This window comes from Lithobates pipiens, unplaced genomic scaffold (genome assembly GCF_037356315.1).
Source record: "Lithobates pipiens isolate NorthernLeopardFrog02 unplaced genomic scaffold, aLitPip1_a1.2 Scaffold_10, whole genome shotgun sequence".
Classification (NCBI taxonomy): Eukaryota; Metazoa; Chordata; class Amphibia; order Anura; family Ranidae; genus Lithobates; species Lithobates pipiens.
This window is the reverse complement of record NW_027507686.1, coordinates 125909343-125929898: the sequence shown is the minus strand read 5'-3', so window position 1 is coordinate 125929898 and position 20556 is coordinate 125909343. Positions and strand designations below refer to the sequence as shown.

Here is a 20556-nt window from a genome sequence, read left to right as displayed (position 1 = left end):
TCTTCCACATGTTTGCTGTGTCTCCCACATGGCTTCTCACTAACTGCAAATGTGACTTCTTATGGCTTTCTTTCAACAATGACTTTCTTCTTGCCCCTCTTCCATAAAGGCTAGATTTGTGGAGTACATGACTAATAGTTGTCCTGTGGACAGATTCTCCCACCTGAGCTGTGGATCTCTGCAGCTCCTCCAGAGTTACCAAGGGCCTCTTAACTGCTTCTCTGATTAATGCTCTCCTTGCCTGTCCTGTCAGTTTATGTGGACAGCCATGTCTTGGTAGGTTTGCAGTTGTGCCATGCTCTTTCCATTTTCGGATGATGGATTGAACAGTGCTTTGTGAGATGTTCAAAGCTTGGGATATTTTTTTTTTTTAATAATCTAACCCTGCTTTACACTTGTCCACCACTTTATACCTGACCTGTCTGGTGTCTGGTGTTTCTTGGCCTTTATGTTTGTTCACCAAGTATAAGGGCTGGGCTCAGCTCTTCCTTCTCTGAGCTGGCCGCTCAGCTGTTACCTAATTGCCAGCTCCTATCTCTCCAAAGTTACTCAACTGTTGATGATATCCTGCTCGCCAGCCTTGCCTACTTAAGCCATCCAGTCCAGAGGAGCTCTGCCTTCGCCTTGGTCACATCACAGAAACTATCTCCTGCAATCCTGTTCAAGACTTGCTTTGTTGACATCCCTTCTGGCTCCAGACATGGCTTGCTGATCCACTACTTTGATCCCTGATTTCTGGCTTGGTCTATCCATTCTGGTTACTGAACTTTGGCTATGTTTTGACTATGTTTGTTCTTTTTACTTTTATTATTAAACAAGTGCGATTTAACTGTACTTCTGTCTCGGTCTGATTCATGGTTTATGACACTAAGGTTCTCTAACAAATCTCTGAGGGCTTCACAGAACTGCTGTATTTATACTGAGATTTAATTACACACGGTGGACTCTATTTACAAATTAGGTGACTTATGAAGGCAATTGGTTCCACTAGATTATAGTTAGGTATAGTAAAAGGGGGCTGAATACAAATGTACGCCACACTTTGTACATATTTATTTGTAAAACAAAATGGAAACCATTTATCATTTTCCTTCCACTTCACTATTATGTGCCACTTTGTGTTGTTCTATCACATAAAATTGATTTACGGTTTTGGTTGTAACATGACAAAATGGGGGAATATGTCAAGGGGCATGAATACTTTTTAAAGGCACTGTAAGGTAAAAGATATTTATGTGTCTCCTTCGTGTTTTTGGGTACACCATTTTTAAGAAAAAATAATGTTCCATATGGACTTCAACCTAAAGCAGTATTTTTTTTTTTCTCATAGTCTGTAATACACACAGTAAGTCATGCAAAAATGTTTGCTTGAAGATTTTTGTGTTATTTTAACAAAATGTTTGCATGAGAGGGAGAGGCCATGCAACTATTATGCCCCATACACACGTTCGGACATTCCAACCACAAATTGTTGGATTTTTTCCGATGGATTTTGGCCAAAATTTGTGTTGCATACACACGGGCGCGCAAAGTTGTTGGAAAATCCCATCATTCAGAACGAGGTGACATACAAAACGTATGACGGGACTACGTAGAGGCCAGTAGCCAATAGCTTTCGTCTCCAAATTTTTTCTGAGCATGCATGGCACTTTGTGCATCTAAATTCTCTACACACAATCGGAAAAAGTCTAAAAGGATTTTGTTGTCTGAAAATTTTAGATCCACCTCTCAAACTTTTTCCATCTGAAATTCTGATGGAAAAAGTCCAATAGAGCCCACACACGATCGGCTTTTCCAACAACATAATCCGATCAGACTTTTTCCATCAGAATTTCTGACCATGTGTATGGGGCATTAGACTTTTTAACTGTCAACCTGGAATAGTAAATCTTTTGCACAAGTAACAAAAACAGATTTTACATTAATTTAACTTTTCAAAGAAAATCATTTTCTGATTCATTAACTTTCGTAGAGGTAGTATTAATTATTATGTAAATACTGAATGCTACCATCTCTACAGTCATACAAACTATAGATGAAAAGCATATACTAATACCAACACCATAGTAATAGTATTATTATTGATCATATTGTTAAATATTAATGTGGTTGTTAACTACAATAAAAAAATAACAGATTAACAGCATGCAAAGCGCTTTACCTGTTATTTTGCACAACAGTGTAGATTGTAGTGGTCATGCTTTCTGCAAATCCTAATAGTACCAATTAGAAGTGTTTTTAGTTAGTTTTTTTGGTCACAGGGACAAGGCTTTCCCTTCTTTTCTATTGTGAATATGATCATTCTTGATTAATTAGGCAATTCAGCACCATTGAATTATTCCAATGTATGGAAATAAGGGTGGAGAATTCTGAAACAATTGCTCCACTGCAAATGGACCAAGGCATTTTCTCACAAACAAAATCTGTTAGCTGACAACATTTTTGAAAAAATTGTAGCTGATCTGCTGCACATTTCTGTGCACATTCATCGGACAGGCGTTTTATACTGTATATTTTTTCATCAGGCCCTTTCTACTTTGACCCAGTACTAGTCCTTCCTTTATGACCTTTTCATATAGAAGATGTTGCTCCTAAGGTAATTTTTAAATGTTCTTTGGAAGGAAATGTTCATAACCTTTAGCGTGCTTTGCTCTACCCACAGTCAAAAAAAGAAACCCGATAAGCACAAAGTTTAATAAAGTGCAGTTTTGTTAAGGAATTTTATGTTGACTGATATCATTTATGCATAGCATTAATCTATTAATATTTAGATTTTTCACTAAATTGTGAAGGAGGCACTCTTTAATAATGCCTATATATAAAACCATTTAATATATTACATCTGCGAGACACAACTAGCATTTTATTTTACACAAATACAAAGCATAGTTTATTTTTCTTAGTCCAGATACACAAGTAAAAAGCAGAGTTGACTGATTTGACCTGAGATATATAAAGCAGTAGTTGCAATAAGTACATTGTAATAAAATAAAGGAAGCAGAATATAAAAAAAAAAAAATCCAGTGCATTTTCTAATGATGGCTCATCTCTCAGTCTTCTTTCTTGTCTGTTGTATTTATAGCTTCATCTTTCATATTTATAGGATCCCGATTTTCTGTAATATGAGGCAACAACAGGTTCTCTTCATTTTCCGTTTGCTGTAACATATGCATGAAAAATTTCTGATGCTCCAGGTATGTTGTAAACAGCTTGGCATATTCTGGATGCTTCAGGAAAAAGTTTTTGAATTCCTCTGAAACACATAAAAAAAAAAGCTGACAAATGTTCCAGTTATGTCACATCATCAAAACTGCTGTTGTAAGGTACTCTGGCCATGTTTTATTTAAAATTTTGGTTAGAATTGTGAACGTTTGGAATCCCTATTAAGTTATTACATAGATTTTCTACTCACTTCCTGTGCTTTTATCGAGGCAAGAGACCCGGGCAGCAATACACTTTTTAGAAGTATGGGGGACTATTTTTTTTGCTTGTGCCTCCTTGCTTGCTATGTGGTTCCCAGGTCATAAAGGTATGACTTACAGGGTAAGCGTGATACAAGTCTAGTCACCCTATGTAAGGAGAAAGAGCAGCAGTGACTAGTCCTTTATAGAGGCAAAGTATCCCACTGGTTTACTAGCACTACACAGATCTGGAAGAAATACACAAAGCACACAAAGATTTAATAGTAGAAGTACCTTTCTGGGAGCATTGTGTACACCAACGATGTATAGAACACCTCAAGTTTGCCATATTGCATGAATGTTTTTTGGCAGTTTTTTTTAGAGCTTTTATAGTTGCTGACCTATATATTAGATATAAGGATTTACAGTTTTGCTTTGACTACATTTTTCTCTTCTCTACTGTAAGTTTGTTGTGAGACTGTGGCTTAGAAGTGAGATGCATGGATGCTGAAGAAAAAAAAAAGACAGCTATCCAATCAGTTCCAAAGACAAAAATACTGTAAATGCAAGATTAATCCTGCGGAAGACAGAAAACCCTTATAAAGCATGGTTCATTTGTATATAAAATAAAAACGAATTTCACCTATCACTTAATAGATTCTCCCTGGATCAACAATCTACAGCATAATTTTATATAAATATTAAACTCCAGATATATTTTGTGTATTTAGAAATATAGCCAATATTTCAATATATGCAAAGGTTAAACCTCTTTTCCTCCAGGTACAAAGAATGCCTCTTTCTAATTTGCAGTGACTTAATATATCTATATGGAATAATGCTGAAACTCAGGCTAAATAGATATTGTTTAAATACAAGAACTATGTGTATTCTTTCTTGAATCTTTATGTCCCTTTTGTATTTCTTGCATAATTAATAGAAGTCAGCACTGCTCCCTCTCCTTGGGGGGGGGGGGGGGGGGGGTGGCTGTTCTTTTATTCGCCCCCTCCTGTAGTTTTCTGAAGGCAGCCTGTAGGGTGTAGACTTGCTGTGCCCCAGCTGCACAGTGATGATGTCACTGCTACCTGTGCACAGGTGATATCTGGTTTTGCAAATGCATTTGATACAAACAAGACTAAAATTACATAACATATTCAAGACAAGCTTTTACTAATGTACATCGGCAAAATGGTATCTTTTTCTCAAATTCATACCTCCTAATAAAATTTCTGCTTACTCTAAAAGCACTAGATTGGCTTTGCAAGCTGCTATTAAATGTATGATCTACCAGAAAACCCATATCATTCTGTATCATTTGCTTAATCCGATGTTCTCCTCCTAGATTTTATGAGACAAAATAGGATTTTTGTACTCAACATAAAATCCTTTTCTCTGAAGTTCATTGACGGACACACAGCTCCATTAATCTTGACCTTAGGGTTATATTGCCACCTTCAGGAGAGGACTAGGCAGAACACATAAAAACAGCAAAGCTGTAAAGTACTGCTCGGGGGGCGGTCCTACTGGCTATAACCCCTCACTCTGCTACCAGCAGCTCAGTTAGTCAAAAAGCGGTACAAACATAAATAGTAGGGATGGGTGCTGTGTCCATCAATGAACTTCAGAGAAAAAGTTTTTATGGCGAGTACAAAAATCCTATTTTCTCTTTCGTTCATTGACGGACACACCACCTTTAATCTTGACCTTAAGGATGTCCCCAAGCAGTGTCAAAAATGAGGGGTGGGAACAGAAAAAAAATAAACTCCACCCATAACAAAAAGAACTCCTCAACAGAAGAGTTGCAACCTTAAATGGCTGCCTGCAAAAGCTTGCGGCCGAGGCATGCATCCGAAGATGCGCTCACATCAACCTTGTAAAATTTAGTGAAAGTGTGAACGGACAACCAGGTCCCCGCCTTACACACCTGGGAAACGGACGCTTGATAACGGAAAGCCCAGGAGGCACCAATTGCCCTGGTAGAATGTGCCAAGACAGGAAAGGGAGGCGCCCACCCGTTATGGCACAAGCCTGAACCATGATCTGTCTGATCCACCTAGAAATGGTGGCCGATGAGACCGCCAGGCCCTTCTTTGGACCAGTCACCAATACAAACAGAGTCCGACCTCCAAAAAGGGGCTGTAGCAGACAGATACACATGCAGAGCCCGGACCACGTTCAACTAATGCAAAGCAACCTCCTTGGGATGAGATGGCCTCATTTAGATGAAAGGCTGAAACAACCTTTGTAAGAAACTAAGGCTGCAGGCGCAGCACCACCTTATCCTTGTGGAGAATCAAGCATGGAGACTTGCATGACAAGGCTGCCAACTCAGAAACCTGCCTTGCAGACATAATAACCACTAAAAAGACTACTTTCTGAGAGCGTGTCAATAAGGGAATCTCCCTACTGTTTTCAAATGACAGTTTCTGAAGCACCGAGAGCACCAGATTCAAATCCCACAGGGGCAGCGGTGGTCGTACAAGAGGGGCCACATGTCGAACCCTCTGAACAAATGTACTCACCAATGAGTGAGTCGCAAAAGGTCACTGAAAAAAGATAGCCAAAGCTGATATTTGCCCCTTAATGGTACTTAATGCAAGTTTCTGATCCACACCTCGCTGCAAAAACAGCAGGATCCTGGAAACTGAATATGTACGTAGACTCCACCCCATATCCTCACACATGGAGATGTAGGCCTTCCACGTACGATGATAAATCTTCTGAGAAGAGGACTTCTGTTGGCTTCGGTAATCTCCCCTATGCAGAAGCTGTCCTCGGTCACTTAGCACCTGGCTTTAAACAGCCATGCCGTTAAAACCAGCGATGGTAAAGCAGGATGAAATATTGGACCTTGTGACAAAAGGTATGCCCGCATCGGCAGCCTCCAAGGAACATCCGCCACCATTAGTACTATATCGATGTACCAAGGACAAGGCCAATCTGGGGCAAAAAGAATCACTGAAATCCCCTCGGCCTCCACTCTGCGTAGCGGATGAGGTAGGAGTCTGAGCAGGGGGAAGGCATAAATCAGCAGATAATGCCCCCATGGAGCTGCCAACGCATGCCCCACCTTAGTCAGATGAGCCAAAACACTTCCGGATGCAGCAACCATTCCCCCGGTCCAGCAGCTGATAACTGAGGTAGTCTGCCTGCCTGCCAGTTTTCTACGACCGGAATGTAGTCTCCGAAGGGCCGGAGACCTCAGCCACCAGAGAATAAAATTCCTGACTAGCTGGCTCACCCGAATTTGACGATCCAGTGATGTCGGCGATTTGTCCCATTTGGTCAGGATCTCTTTCTGCAAGACTTAAGTGTCCAATTGAGCATACGGTACCGCCTAAAAAGTGGCTACCATGAGACCCAGAACTCACATGCAGAAAAGCAGTGACGACCACCGGCGTTGTCTTAGCAAAGCCAGAATTGGAGCTAGCACTTTGGTGAAGACCCTTGGCGCTATCACTAGGCCAAAGGGGAGAGCTGCAAATCGGTAGTGCTCTTCCCCCGGATGAAAACTGTAGAAACCTCTGATGCCGGATGCATATAGGGACATGCAAGTATGCGTGCATGATGTCCAAAGAGGCCAAGAAATCCCCCTGATGGAGTGCAGCGACCATGGAATGAACCGATTCCATCCTGAACCTTCGTATCTTCATGAAGCAGTTGAGGGCCTTGAGATCCAGGACCGGACAGACCCCTTCCTTCTTTGGGACTACAAACAGATTGGAGTAGAATCCCTGAAAACTTTCCAGTGTTGGTGCAGGTACTATACAGCAGCAGCAGGTCCTGTACTGCCCCAAACAGGGCCCCCCCCCGATGAGCCAGAAGAAGATGAAGGTTGGAGGGAAAAAATCTGTTTGGCGGACAAGAAAACTCTACTATCTGGTAGCCCAACAAAACCAGTTCGCAGACCCACTGGTCGGAAAGGAGGGAGGTCCACCGTACTGCAAACTCCCGAAGGCGACCCCCCCCCACCCGAAGGTCGGGCGGGGGCAAATCTTCATGCAGCAACAGATCTGCTCGCCGGCTTGTTCAGCTTGCGAAACCAGGGACGCTTTTTGTACCTTGTCGGACTGGGAACTCGCTTCTGAGCGGAAAAGGAGGGCCCCTGTCTACTGCATGGCTCCTTACCCTTTCTGGACTGTGGGAGCAAAGTACTCTTTCCCCCAGTAATATTCCTAATAATGTCATCTGGCGAGGCTCCAAATAGCCTCTCAGCTAGGAAAAGCAAATACGCCAGCGCTTTCTTATGCCGCATACACACGATCGGAATTCTCGTTGGAAAAAGCTCTGATGGTTTTCCTGATGGAATTCTGACAGAATTCGGCTCAAGCTGTCTTGCCTACACACGGTCACACCAAATTCCGATCGTTTATAACGCGGTGACATAGAACACGTACGACACGACTAGAAAAAGGAAATTCAATAGCCAGTAGCCAATAGCTTCTGTCTCGTAGTTGAATCTGAACATGCGTGATTTTTGGCGTGTCAGAATTGCATACACACGGCCGGGAAAATTGAGAACATGCTATCAATTTTGGGCTGGCAGGAATTTGGACAGCTAAATTCCGATGGAGCATACACACGGTCGCATTTTCCGATGAAAAGCTCTCATCGGTCTTTTTATGGCCAGAATTCCGATCATGTGTATGTGGCATTAGATGCCTGGTCCACAGACCAGCATTTAAGCCAAATCAGGTGACGCAGCACTACTGCTGATACTGAGGCTCTAGAAAGCAAAAGAGCCGCATCACAGACATACTTAAGGCCCTGCACCAACTGGTCTGCCAGTTCCATGCAGACCAGGGAAAGCTGTTCCTTCTCCAACTCACAGTGCAACAACTTAGCCCATTCAGTAAGCGTCTGTGAAACCAGGGCCGTGGCTAACACTGGCCACAATGTTGACCCCACCACCATAAACATGGACTGGGAAACGCCTCCCATGTCGGCAGGGTCCTTGAAAGAGGGGGTCAACAACCGGAGGAGATGTCCATTTTTTCAAGAAACTCTCCTCAAAGGGGTAACGCACCTCCATCCGTCTCGAGACTGAAAAGGCCCACTGCGGGCTTCCTCACTCCTTGTAAATAAACGTATCAAAATAAGTTAAATATGGAAACACCTTCGCAGTGCGGGCCGGCTTGTGGGACCCAAAAGGGACCGACACCTCTGCAGAAGCCCCTGCCGTAGCCTCTATCTTTAAGGTATCCCGCACTGCTGTGATAAGTGCTCCTACTATCGCTTTTTCCTGCCCAGACCCGGAGTCAACCTCACTGTCCGATCGGTCCTGGTCTGCATCCTCTGAAATATCAAAACAGGGGCTGCCTGCCATAGCGGGACCAGAGTCTGAATCAGAGCTCTCCCCTGAGAGGGGAGAGCTCTGGGGGCGTTTTTTTACCCCCCTTGTGCCCGCATGCCACCTCTACCCTGGCAACAAAAGATTCCAGGACTGCCAACAGAGCGTCCATAGGCACCGCAGGTGCAGGGGAAATGGTTGCTATAACAGGGATGACTGGGGAAGAAGCACCAGCTTTTGACGCCATGCTGGCCCACTCTCGCCTGTCACCCTTGGGGACCTAAGGCAAGTCACAAAAAAGCCCACCCTCCTAGCTGCCACATAGTGAGGGGCCCCCCGCAGGACTCACCGCCCTGACCCAGCTACTGCACTGTGCTGCCACCATCCGCTCTCCCCTCTGCCTGCCATGAGGTGTCCTGCGTCAAATTTGCGCTATTCCAGGTTTAACCAGTGCCCAGCGCTAGAGTATAACAGTTCTGAGGCTACTAAAAAATGGCTGCCTGCCTCCTCAGCAAAAGCGCCCACAACTGCCGGGAAAATGGCCGCCGGACTCCAAGAAAATTGGCCGCAAATAAACACATGGCTGCGGCTACAAAAAATGGCACATGCAGCACACAGAAAACACAGGGATGGCACAAAAATAGGGAAAAAGCAAGGGGACCACCAACCGCCCAGTGCAGCCCCCTGCCTGGACCCAGAGATCCCCACAAAGGACCCCTGGCCAGGTATGTGCTCCGCATCCCCTATGCTCAATCACATAGAAGCCCCTTAGCATGGGGAGGAGGGAAAGGGACAGTGAGAAAAGAAAGGGAGAGGGTGAAACCCCCTAGTCGACCTCCCAGGGAATGCCCAGCTGTTCCATCCTGCCTAAACAGGTGAAACTTTACTTACCCCTCCTGCTGGGACTGCTGGGCGCATTCCATGGACAGATCCATCATCCGAGCAGTACAGGGTGGCTGTCGGCAACGGCACACTGACACGTACAGCAGTAGCCCAGTCATATGTGTGCCCCAGAGCATATAGCTCACCGGCCGCCCCTGGACAAGACGGGGCATGTCGTGGCCGACCCAGCACGTAGCTAAGGTCTGCACATGCTCGATGGCCAGGCTGGAGAGACTACTGGTATCTATTATCCAGCCTGTCACCCAGCCCGGCTGTTGATTGTAGATCACAGGAATCAAAAAAACAGCAGAAAAAAAGAAAAAATTCCAAGGACCATTGGTCCCCACAGGGAGCAAGATCCTTCTCCTAGACTAGGCAGAAAAAACTGAGCTGCTGGTAGCAGAGTGAGGGGCTATAGTCAGTAGGAGCACCCCCTAGGCAGTACTGTACAGCTTTGCTGTTTTTATGTGTTCTGCCTAATCCTCTCCTGAAGGTGGCGATATTACGCTAAGGTAAAGATTAAAGGTGCTGTGTCCATCAATAAACGAAAGAGAAATACGTTTTTAGCCCCAAGTGCATAACTTTACATTATCAACATTAAACTTCATTAGCTATGTAGTTGCCCAAACAAACAGCCATTCAGATAGCTTGTAGTAAGGCAGAAGCATCTTGTAAGGACTAGATTCCTCTATATAACTTTGTGTCATCTGCAAACACAGAAATAGTATATCTAACACTAAACTTCATATCAGCTGTAAACTAGCCATTGAAATGAGAAGGTCCCACCTTCAGGACTTTTTGTATATAAACCTGAGGAATCTGCTGAATGCCAGACACAGAGATACAGAGCATTTCAGCACCCTATTAGGTATCCTACACAGGTGGAGTGATTTCCTGATTGACATGGTGTTTGTATAGTCCTAGCTGTGATATCATCACGAGGATTAGCATAGGACCAGAAGCCTACCCAGAGGTAAATGCCACTGAAAACCAATGTTGAGAAACATTTTCTCCTACTGACATCAATGATAGGGCACCATACCCTCGCTTGAACCAACTGCTGGGCACCATTACTCCCACTGAGCGCTGGCACAGGTGAATTTATTACTACCATTGTCCAGGGGCATTTATTAATCCCACTGATCATTAACAATGGAGCATTTTTTTAACCCTACTGACCACCGATGTAGGCGAATATTTTTCTTCCACTAACCACCAATGAAGATGCATTTCTTACTCCCATGGGCCAATGATGAAGAAAAATGTACTACTCCATCTGTCTGCTGTTGCAGGGAAAAGTTGAACTCCCACTTACGCAGGAATATTTTGACTCGCACCAATCACCGAGGCAGGTGTGCATTTACTCCAACTGACCACTGGACACAGGATCATTTTTTTTACCCCCACTGATTTTTGAAATTGGGGAATTTTTTCTACTTCTGGCCAAAATCCATCCCCCAAACAGTCAGACAGACGGTACAGTGGCTCTCTTTTCTAAAACGTTTTTATCCCCTGCTCTATATCAATTATCAACAGGTTAAAAAGTAATGGTTTCAACACTAAATCTTGGAGTACACTACTAAAAACAGAAGACAACTACTCTCTGAATCCTTGCCAGTTTGTTATTTTATGCATAATGAATGTAACCGTTAATTTTCCACCTCTCCCTAACAACTGAACTTTTACTTTTTCTATCAACTCATCCCAACACAGTTATCTTTTGCATCATTTGCACCCCACTTTTACATTGCAAGTGCTCACAAGCAGGGTTCTCCTAATGTCGCGTACACACGACCAGACTTTTCAACAGGCTAGGATTGAGTGGGGTGTAGGTTGCGCTATGGAGCCTTAGAATTGAATACAAGTAAATAAAGAAATGAATATGAAGTTTAGGTAAGAGCAGCCTCTTAATTTCCACCCTAATGGGTGGAAAGATGCTAAAGAGAGGAGAAGGAATAGATGTGGCACTATACCGATAATACCGATTATTAATACAAACCTCTGGGTGAGGGCTTTGTTATATATAATTCTCAGTAGGCTGACAATTAGGTACAAACATAGATGTGCTATCACACACCCTATGCTATTTGCTAATGAACACCTATGAGTCGAAACCCGTATTACATATAATTCTCAGCGTGCTGGTTAATTAAACCCAAAGACACAAAAAGCACAAGAAACACAAAATTGCGACCATGATATGGAATACTTATCCCTATACCATAACAATGTATAGTTATTTGTAAAGTGCAAGTGCAAATAAATCTACATGTACCTTAAAGGTAAGGATATACCATAAAATAATATAAATAGAAAAAGGACTGGATGTGATATCGGTGAAATAGCCGTGAATGTGATATTAATAATTTAAAATTTAAAGTTAGTGCTCTAAAGTAATGTTTAGAGTGAATATCACAATGATGGCACAATATAATGGCTAATACAGTGTAATAAATAGTACTATATAAGATGAAAAAAATTACAATGAAACATAGAAATACCATAAAAATTAAATAAAAATTGGGTAAAAAATATAAAATAAAATAAAATATGTGCAAAAATGCAGGTGAACTGTGAACAATAAACGTGGTGAAACAAGTCTCTAATAAGTGACGGAATCTTCCGTGAGTGGAGGGGGGGAGGTGATGGTTTCCAGTTGTGTTCCTCGCGTTCGGTGGCTACGTATATATTATATTATTATGCTCTAACCGGAAAAAAGACCCCATCCGGGGTGGATCAGCCTTCACAATATCAGCTAGTGTGTCGCTCTCTGGCTTCCTTCAGATGTAATATTGGGGATCCCTCGTTTCTCCGTGAGTGCAATGTGCCACATTATATAAGGTAAAGAAGAAGAGGCACATCCATAGTGTGATACCGTTTAAAACATTGTTTTTATTCCAAAAAATAGATTAAAACTACTTACAAACAAACGGTTTAAAATTGCGGTAGTGTATGTAGCTTTAAAAGTCCCGCTCTGCTATCTCCGCCTGAGCTCGAGGTGTACGTTGCCTGGCCACGCCCTACGCGTTTCGTCACACGGGCTCCAGATGACGTCCGTGTGATGAAACACGTAGGGCGTGGCCAGGCAACGTACACCTCGAGCTCAGTCTTTTTTCCGGTGAGAGCATAATAATATAATATATACGTAGCCACCGAACGCGAGGAACACAACTGGAAACCATCACCTCCCCCCCTCCACTCACGGAAGATTCCGTCACTTATTAGAGACTTGTTTCACCACGTTTATTGTTCACAGTTCACCTGCATTTTTGCACAGAGAAACAGAGCGCACACCAGCCCTAGTGCATTAAAGTTTATTTAACTCAGTAAAAGGTTAAAAAAGCCAGGTATGTCACTCATAAACATCCGTTGAGTAGTAGCATTGGTATTTACAGCCTCCACTGTTGCCTCCTTCCCCGATTTTAGGCTCCCTGCAGTAGCTAGCAATACGGATGGTTAAGTACTCAGTTCGCTTGCTGGCTGCAAGTACACTCTCTCTCCACGCCTCACACGCACGGACCTGCCGGCTCTGGATGACGTCACTCGCAACGGGGGGCGGATCTCTCAACGTGTGTACTGACTCTGACGCTGGCTATAACTGTTCCCAAGACAACATGTTTCGGAGGCGTGGCCTCCTTCTTCAGGTGACGCCCTAATGTGTGCTTACAGCATAAATACGCTGACACCCTCCCCGCCCTCCCTGCTAGTGCCAATCACAGGGAGCCTAACATCTAGGGGAGGAGACAAGCCCATCTACCAATCAAGAAGAGCGACAAGGAAACAAGGATATTATAAGACTACTATTACAATCATAGCTATTAGAAGTTCTTTCAATGTATATCTGCATGTAACCATAACAAGGAAATAAAATAAAATTATATATACATAAAATTAAGATAATACTAAAGACTGAACCAACAAAATTAGTATATATAAGGAATTAAATTAGAAAAAAGAATTTTATATCAAATTAAAATTAAAAATAAAAATAAAAATAAGAATGAAAAATAATAAATAATAAATAAAAATAAAAATAAAAATAAAATTAATATAAATAAAAATAAAAACAAAAACAAAAAATACATATAATTATATATATATATATATATATATATATATATATAAATACACATATATACATGTACATATATATACATACACACACATGCACCTGGAAAAAAATTTTTTTCTTTTTTTTTCTTTTTTTTGCAAATGGATGAATGAACCATATGAATTTTTTAAAAAAGGATAAAAGATTAACAAAAAAAATTGGGGTTAGAACTGTTTGGAATAGAAGCCATTCCGATGTCCATACCGGAGGGTGAACGGTTTGACAGATTGTGCAAACGTGAATCCTTCTGGATTTTTACGTTAAATAGTATGGCACCGGAAGGGCTAAACGAGGAGCTGGAAATTGGGGCCCTCATATAACCCTAGGCTATCTATACCGCCCACCAGATGAAAGGAGTGTTCAAGCTGATAACATGCATGCTGGTATGCAGAGGTGCAAGTATATACAGAGAGAGATATATATGCAGAATATTTGTATATTGTATATAATATAATGTATATATATGATGTATTTGTTATGTATATATATACACTTGCTACAAGGAAATAGCTCTTGTCTCCATATGAAAAAAAAAAAAAAAAAAAAAAAAAAAAATTATTTGTATATCTATATATCTATATATCTCAGAAACCTATCTGTACTAGTCCCCTCTAATAGACTTCTAATTTATATATATATATTTCAAAAAAAAAAATTTTTGTTAATCTTTTATCCTTTTTTAAAAAATTCATATGGTTCATTCATCCATTTGCAAAAAAAAGAAAAAAAAAATATATATATTTTTTTCCAGGTGCATGTGTGTGTATGTATATATATGTACATGTATATATGTGTATGTATATATATATATGTATATAATTATATGTATTTTTTGTTTTTGTTTTTATTTTTATTTATATTCATTTTATTTTTATTTTTATTTTTATTTATTATTTCTTATTTTTCATTCTTATTTTTATTTTTATTTTTAATTTTAATTTGATATAAAATTCTTTTTTCTAATTTAATTCCTTATATATACTAATTTTGTTGGTTCAGTCTTTAGTATTATCTTAATTTTATGTATATATAATTTTATTTTATTTCCTTGTTATGGTTACATGCAGATATACATTGAAAGAACTTCTAATAGCTATGATTGTAATAGTAGTCTTATAATATCCTTGTTTCCTTGTCGCTCTTCTTGATTGGTAGATGGGCTTGTCTCCTCCCCTAGATGTTAGGCTCCCTGTGATTGGCACTAGCAGGGAGGGCGGGGAGGGTGTCAGCGTATTTATGATGTAAGCACACATTAGGGCGTCACCTGAAGAAGGAGGCCACGCCTCCGAAACATGTTGTCTTGGGAACAGTTATAGCCAGCGTCAGAGTCAGTACACACGTTGAGAGATCCGCCCCCCATTGCGAGTGACGTCATCCAGAGCCGGCAGGTCCGTGCGTGTGAGGCGTGGAGAGAGAGTGTACCTGCAGCCAGCAAGCGAACTGAGTACTTAACCATCCGTATTGCTAGCTACTGCAGGGAGCCTAAAATCGGGGAAGGAGGCAACAGTGGAGGCTGTAAATACCAATGCTACTACTCAACGGATGTTTGTGAGTGACATACCTGGCTTTTTTAACCTTTTACTGAGTTAAATAAACTTTAATGCACTAGGGCTGGTGTGCGCTCTGTTTCTCTGTGCTTTTTAGGTTTGTCTGCCACCCAGTGGACTTTAATAAGAGCAGCAACACCCAGAGTGGATGTAACAAGCAATATATATTGTGCAGAGGTATTCTGGAGGAACTGGATAGGATGTGACAGCGCCGTACTTGATTTATTCGTTTCCTGTTGCACCTGCATTTTTGCACATATTTTATTTTATATTTTTTACCCAATTTTTATTTAATTTTTATGGTATTTCTATGTTTCATTGTAATTTTTTTCATTTTATATAGTACTATTTATTACACTGTATTAGCCATTATATTGTGCCATCATTGTGATATTCACTCTAAACATTACTTTAGAGCACTAACTTTAAATTTTAAATTATTAATATCACATTCACGGCTATTTCACCGATATCACATCCAGTCCTTTTTCTATTTATATTATTTTATGGTATATCCTTACCTTTAAGGTACATGTAGATTTATTTGCACTTGCACTTTACAAATAACTATACATTGTTATGGTATAGGGATAAGTATTCCATATTATGGTCGCAATTTTGTGTTTCTTGTGCTTTTTGTGTCTTTGGGTTTAATTAACCAGCACGCTGAGAATTATATGTAATACGGGTTTCGACTCATAGGTGTTCATTAGCAAATAGCATAGGGTGTGTGATAGCACATCTATGTTTGTACCTAATTGTCAGCCTACTGAGAATTATATATAACAAAGCCCTCACCCAGAGGTTTGCATTAATAATCGGTATTATCGGTATAGCGCCACATCTATTCCTTCTCCTCTCTTTTCAACAGGCTAGGTCCGACGGTCTTCCCAACAAACTTTCTGCGGAGGTCCGATGGACTTTCTGAACATACGGACTTGGCAGCACATGACAGGACTAAGTCTGTACGAAAGTCCATTCATTTTGAACGTGATGATGTGAACGGGACTAAACATGGAAGTTCAATAGTCAGTAGCCAATAGCTGCCCTTGCGTCGTATTTGGTCTGTCGGACTAGCACACAGACGAACGGTTTTCCCAATTTTTAGACCATCGGACTCGAGTCCCTCGGATAGATTTGAAACTAGGTCCATCGACTTTTTAGAAAAAAAGTCTGCTGGACCCCAGACACGATCGAATTGTCCGACGGATTCCGGTTCCGCTGGACTAAGTCTGTCGGAAAGTCCCATCTTGTGTACGCAGCATAATACTCTGTCTTGAAGTGTACTGTAACTCTTGTGTTGTAAAGTGATGCGCAAACTGTCGCTGCCTCTATATACAGTACCTTGAAAAAGTATTCCTAACCCTCGACATTTCCCACATTGTGCAGTGTTCATTTTCCGCCACACATAGGGGGTTATTTACGAAAGGCAAATCAACTTTGCACTGCAAGTGCACTTGGAGGTGCAGTCGCTCTAAATCTAAGGGGTAGATTTGAAATGAGTGGAAGCTCTGCTGATTTTATCATCCAATCATGTGTAAGCTAAAATGCTGTTTTTTATTTTCCTTGCATGTCCCCTCTGATCTACAGAGATTTTACTTCCAAGCACACTTTTAGTGCAGTTTCAAGTGAACTTGCAGTGCAAAATAGATTTACCTTTAGAAAATAACCCCCATAGCGTTTTGCTTTTAGGCCAAAAAATTTAATTTTGCTCTCATGTGACCAGAGCACCTTCTTCCACATGTTTCCTGTGTCCCCCACATGGCGTCTCACAAACTGCAAATGGAACTTCTTATGGCTTTCTTTTAACAATGGGTCTTCTTGCCCCTCTTCAATAAAGGCCATATTTGTAGAGTGCACGACTAATTAGTTGTCCTGTGGACAGATTCTTCCACCTGAGCTGTGGATCTCTGCAGCTCCTCCAGAGTTACCATGGACCTCTTGGCTTCTCTGATGAATGCTCTCCTTACCCGGCCTGTCAGTTTAGATGGACAGCCATATTTTGGTAGGTTTGTCGATGCGCCATACTCTTTCCATTTTCGGATGATGGATTGAACAGTGCTGTGTGAGATGTTCAAAGCTTGGGAAATGTTTTAGTAACCTAATCCTGCTTTAACCACTTCAGCCCCGGAAGGATTTAGCCCCTTTCTGACCAGAGCACTTATTGCGATATGGCACTGCGTCACTTTAACTGACAATTGCACGGTCATGCGATGTTGCACCCAAACAAAATTGATGTCCTTTTTTCCCCCACAAATAGAGCTTTCTTTTGGTGGTATTTGACCCTGTGATGTTTATTTTTTGCGCTATAAACAAAAAAAGAGCAACAATTTTGCTATATTAAATATCCCCAAAAATATATAAAAAAAAAGGAAAAAAATATATATTTTTTCAAAAATGTTGCTTTTTTTGTTTATAGCGCAAAAAAATAAAAACCGCAGTGGCCGATTTTTATTCTTTAACATATTTTTGGTATAAAAAAAAAATCATAATAAGCGTATATCGATTGGTTTGTGCAAAAGTTATAGCGTCTATAAAATAGGGGATAGATTCATGGGATTTTTATTATCATTTGTTTTTCATTAGTAATGGCAGCAATCTGCTATTTATAGCATGATGACATTATGGCGGACACATCGGACACTTTTGATACTATTTTGGGACCATTGTCATTTATACAGTGATCAGTGCTATAAAAATGCACTGATTACTGTGTAAATTACACTGGCAGGGAAGAGGTTAAACACTAGGGGGCGATCAAGGGGTTAAGTGTGTCCTAGGAAGTGATTCTAACTGTGGGGAGAATTGCCTCACTGCAACATGACAGAGATCACTGCTCCTGATGACAGGGAGCAGTAGATCTCTGTCATGTTGCTAGGCAGAACAGGGAAATGCCTTGTTTACAAAGGCATCTCCCTATTCTGCTGCTCCGTGACATGATCGCGGGCCCCCGGCAGACAGAGTCCGTGGGACATGTGGGCATGGTCACTGAGTATGCGACGGGCGCATGCCCACAAAGGCGTGATTTAAAGGGGACGTAGCTGTACACCCATTTGCCTAGCCATTCCACGTATATCATGAAGTATATCATGGTGCGTTGGTGGGCATGTGGTTAAACTTTGCCACAGCTTTATCCCTGACATGTCTGGTGTGTTCCTTGGCCATCATGATGCTGTTTGTTCACTAAGGTTCTCTAACAAACCACTGAGGGCTTCACAGAGCAGCTGTATTTATACTGAGATTAAATTACACACAGGTTGACTCTCTTTACGAATTAGGAGACTTCTGAAGGCAATTGTTTCCACTAGATTTTAGTTAGGGGTATCAGAGTAAAGGGGGCTGAATACAAATGCACACCACACATTTCAGACATTTATTTTAATAAAATTTAGAAAACCATTTATCATTTTCCTTCCACTTCACATTTATGTCCCACTTTGTGTTGGTCCATCACATAACATCCCATTAAAATACATTTAATTGTTTCGTTGTAACACGAAAAAATGGCACTGTATTTATCTCAGTGAGGAACATTCAAGGTGGGGTTTTTTCAAGGCACTGTAAATCATGTATACAAGTCAGGTACAATGCTTCAGAAGTTTACAACACCGTAAATGTTTACCATCATACCCTTAGCATCATGTTGTTGTTAGAATAATCAGACATGGAGAAACAGTTTTTTTTTAATTTCTTACCATAGGTAATTTTTCCTGATTTGTCAGCATCCATATCATGAAAAAGTTTAGATACTTCAAGGTCTGGTACTCCCAAAGAGCATCGCAGTAAAGAGCTGAACTCGTCCTCTGTTATGCTTCCATCTTGGTCTATATCAAACAGCTAGACATAATAGGTAAAGAAATCACATCACCAAACATTAAAGGCTGCACACTAAGATCTTTGGAGTTATTTATTATTGGTGAACTTGTCACTCCAAACAGCACCACCCTCTGACACATTTTCACTAAGAATCTCGATCATAATATCAGGGCTGGAATGGAAGGGGGGTCACCACATGGCAAGTTGTGCCCTCCTCGTGACATGTATGCAGTGGCATGCTAGTGTAGACATATCACCCAACTTTGGGACTTGAGAATGAGGGACGCATTAGGGAGAAGCAAACCTGCGTTTGGGGTCTCTGTATGCACTGCCCTCCTCCCTGTAATCCTTGTGGATGTGGGGATTTCTGTGGAGAAGTTGCACTCCAGACCCTTTTTCTGCTTGTAGCTGCATTACACCATCCCCCAGTAACCTAAGCACCACAACACCTTCCTTTTTGCTAACCACTGTCCACCAAGCCTCCCCTGCTCACTTTTGCACCACAAAGGCCCTCTCTGCTTACCTCTGCACCTAAAACCCCTTATCTATTAAACTCTGCACCCAAACCTCTTTCTGCACAGGTCTTTATCCTGCCCCCACGTTTCTTAACTTTTCACCCCTGCCACCCATTGCTGACCTGTACATCCCAGCTCCACTCACTTATATCCTCTGCTCCCCAAACAACTCCCCCCCCCCCAGAGAACCTCTGCACCACAACCCCTCTCCTTCTTAATCTCTGTTCCACTCTTTGCCCACTGTTGCATTCCACACTCTCTGCAACCCAATACTGCCCTGGTCAACACTGGAACCCCAACCCCCCTGCTCATCTCTGAACCCCCTCTCTCTACTCACCTCTGTACCCCAGACCCTTTCTCCTACCTCCACATGCTGAATCCCCTCTTGGCTCACCTTTGCACCCCACTCTCCCCCCGTCCCCACCTCACCCTGCTTTCCTTTTTGCTCACCAGAGACTCTGGCCTAGAACATTCTGTGTTTGTAGCATCCATGAGGCTGTGGGCAGTGCTGGCCATGGTAGGTGAATCACAGGGGGCTTATATTATTTACAATGATAATGTTGGCTGCCGAATGAAACACTGCCTCGGGGAACTGTAAGAAGACCCAAATGCAGTCTGACCTCAGGGCAGTAGGATATACAGTACTTGCCTGATGCCCCATCGTGTCCCAACCCTGTACTTCCCTTGCATCTCTCGTGGGGTGCCCTGATTTCTAGGTGCTGCAATCCCATGCCAGCAGCTACTCCAGCAGAATGCCTCGCTCCCTGATGGCTGAATGCATATAACATTAGTGGAGCCAAGTGTCAGAATTAATTTCAGCATTGGGCTCCAGGATACAGCCTTGACCTGCAGGACTTGGCTGAAGTTCTAAGAAGGTTCTGGAGATTCGGGACAGTTAGGAGGCATGTATAGATAGTGTGATGTACTGTCCTGTGACTGTCCTGTGACCAAGAGATTCCATTGTATGAGGGTGGGTGATAAAAGCAGTACATGG

At 41.8% G+C, this 20556-nt stretch overlaps 1 protein-coding gene across 5 annotated transcripts in view; it reads right to left on the bottom strand.

Annotated features, from left to right (window-relative positions):
* Positions 1 to 2843: 2843 nt before the first annotated feature.
* Positions 2844 to 20556, bottom strand: part of LPCAT2 (lysophosphatidylcholine acyltransferase 2) — a 322785-nt gene continuing 305072 nt past the window's right edge. For all 5 annotated transcript variants that reach the window (XM_077458072.1, XM_077458053.1, XM_077458081.1 and 2 more), the window contains exons 14-15: positions 18927 to 19068; positions 2844 to 3253 (exon numbers count right to left, since the gene is read on the bottom strand). In XM_077458072.1, the coding sequence (XP_077314198.1) occupies positions 3051 to 3253; positions 18927 to 19068 (345 nt within the window). In that variant the 3' untranslated portion in view covers positions 2844 to 3050. The remainder of the gene's footprint in view (positions 3254 to 18926; positions 19069 to 20556) is intronic.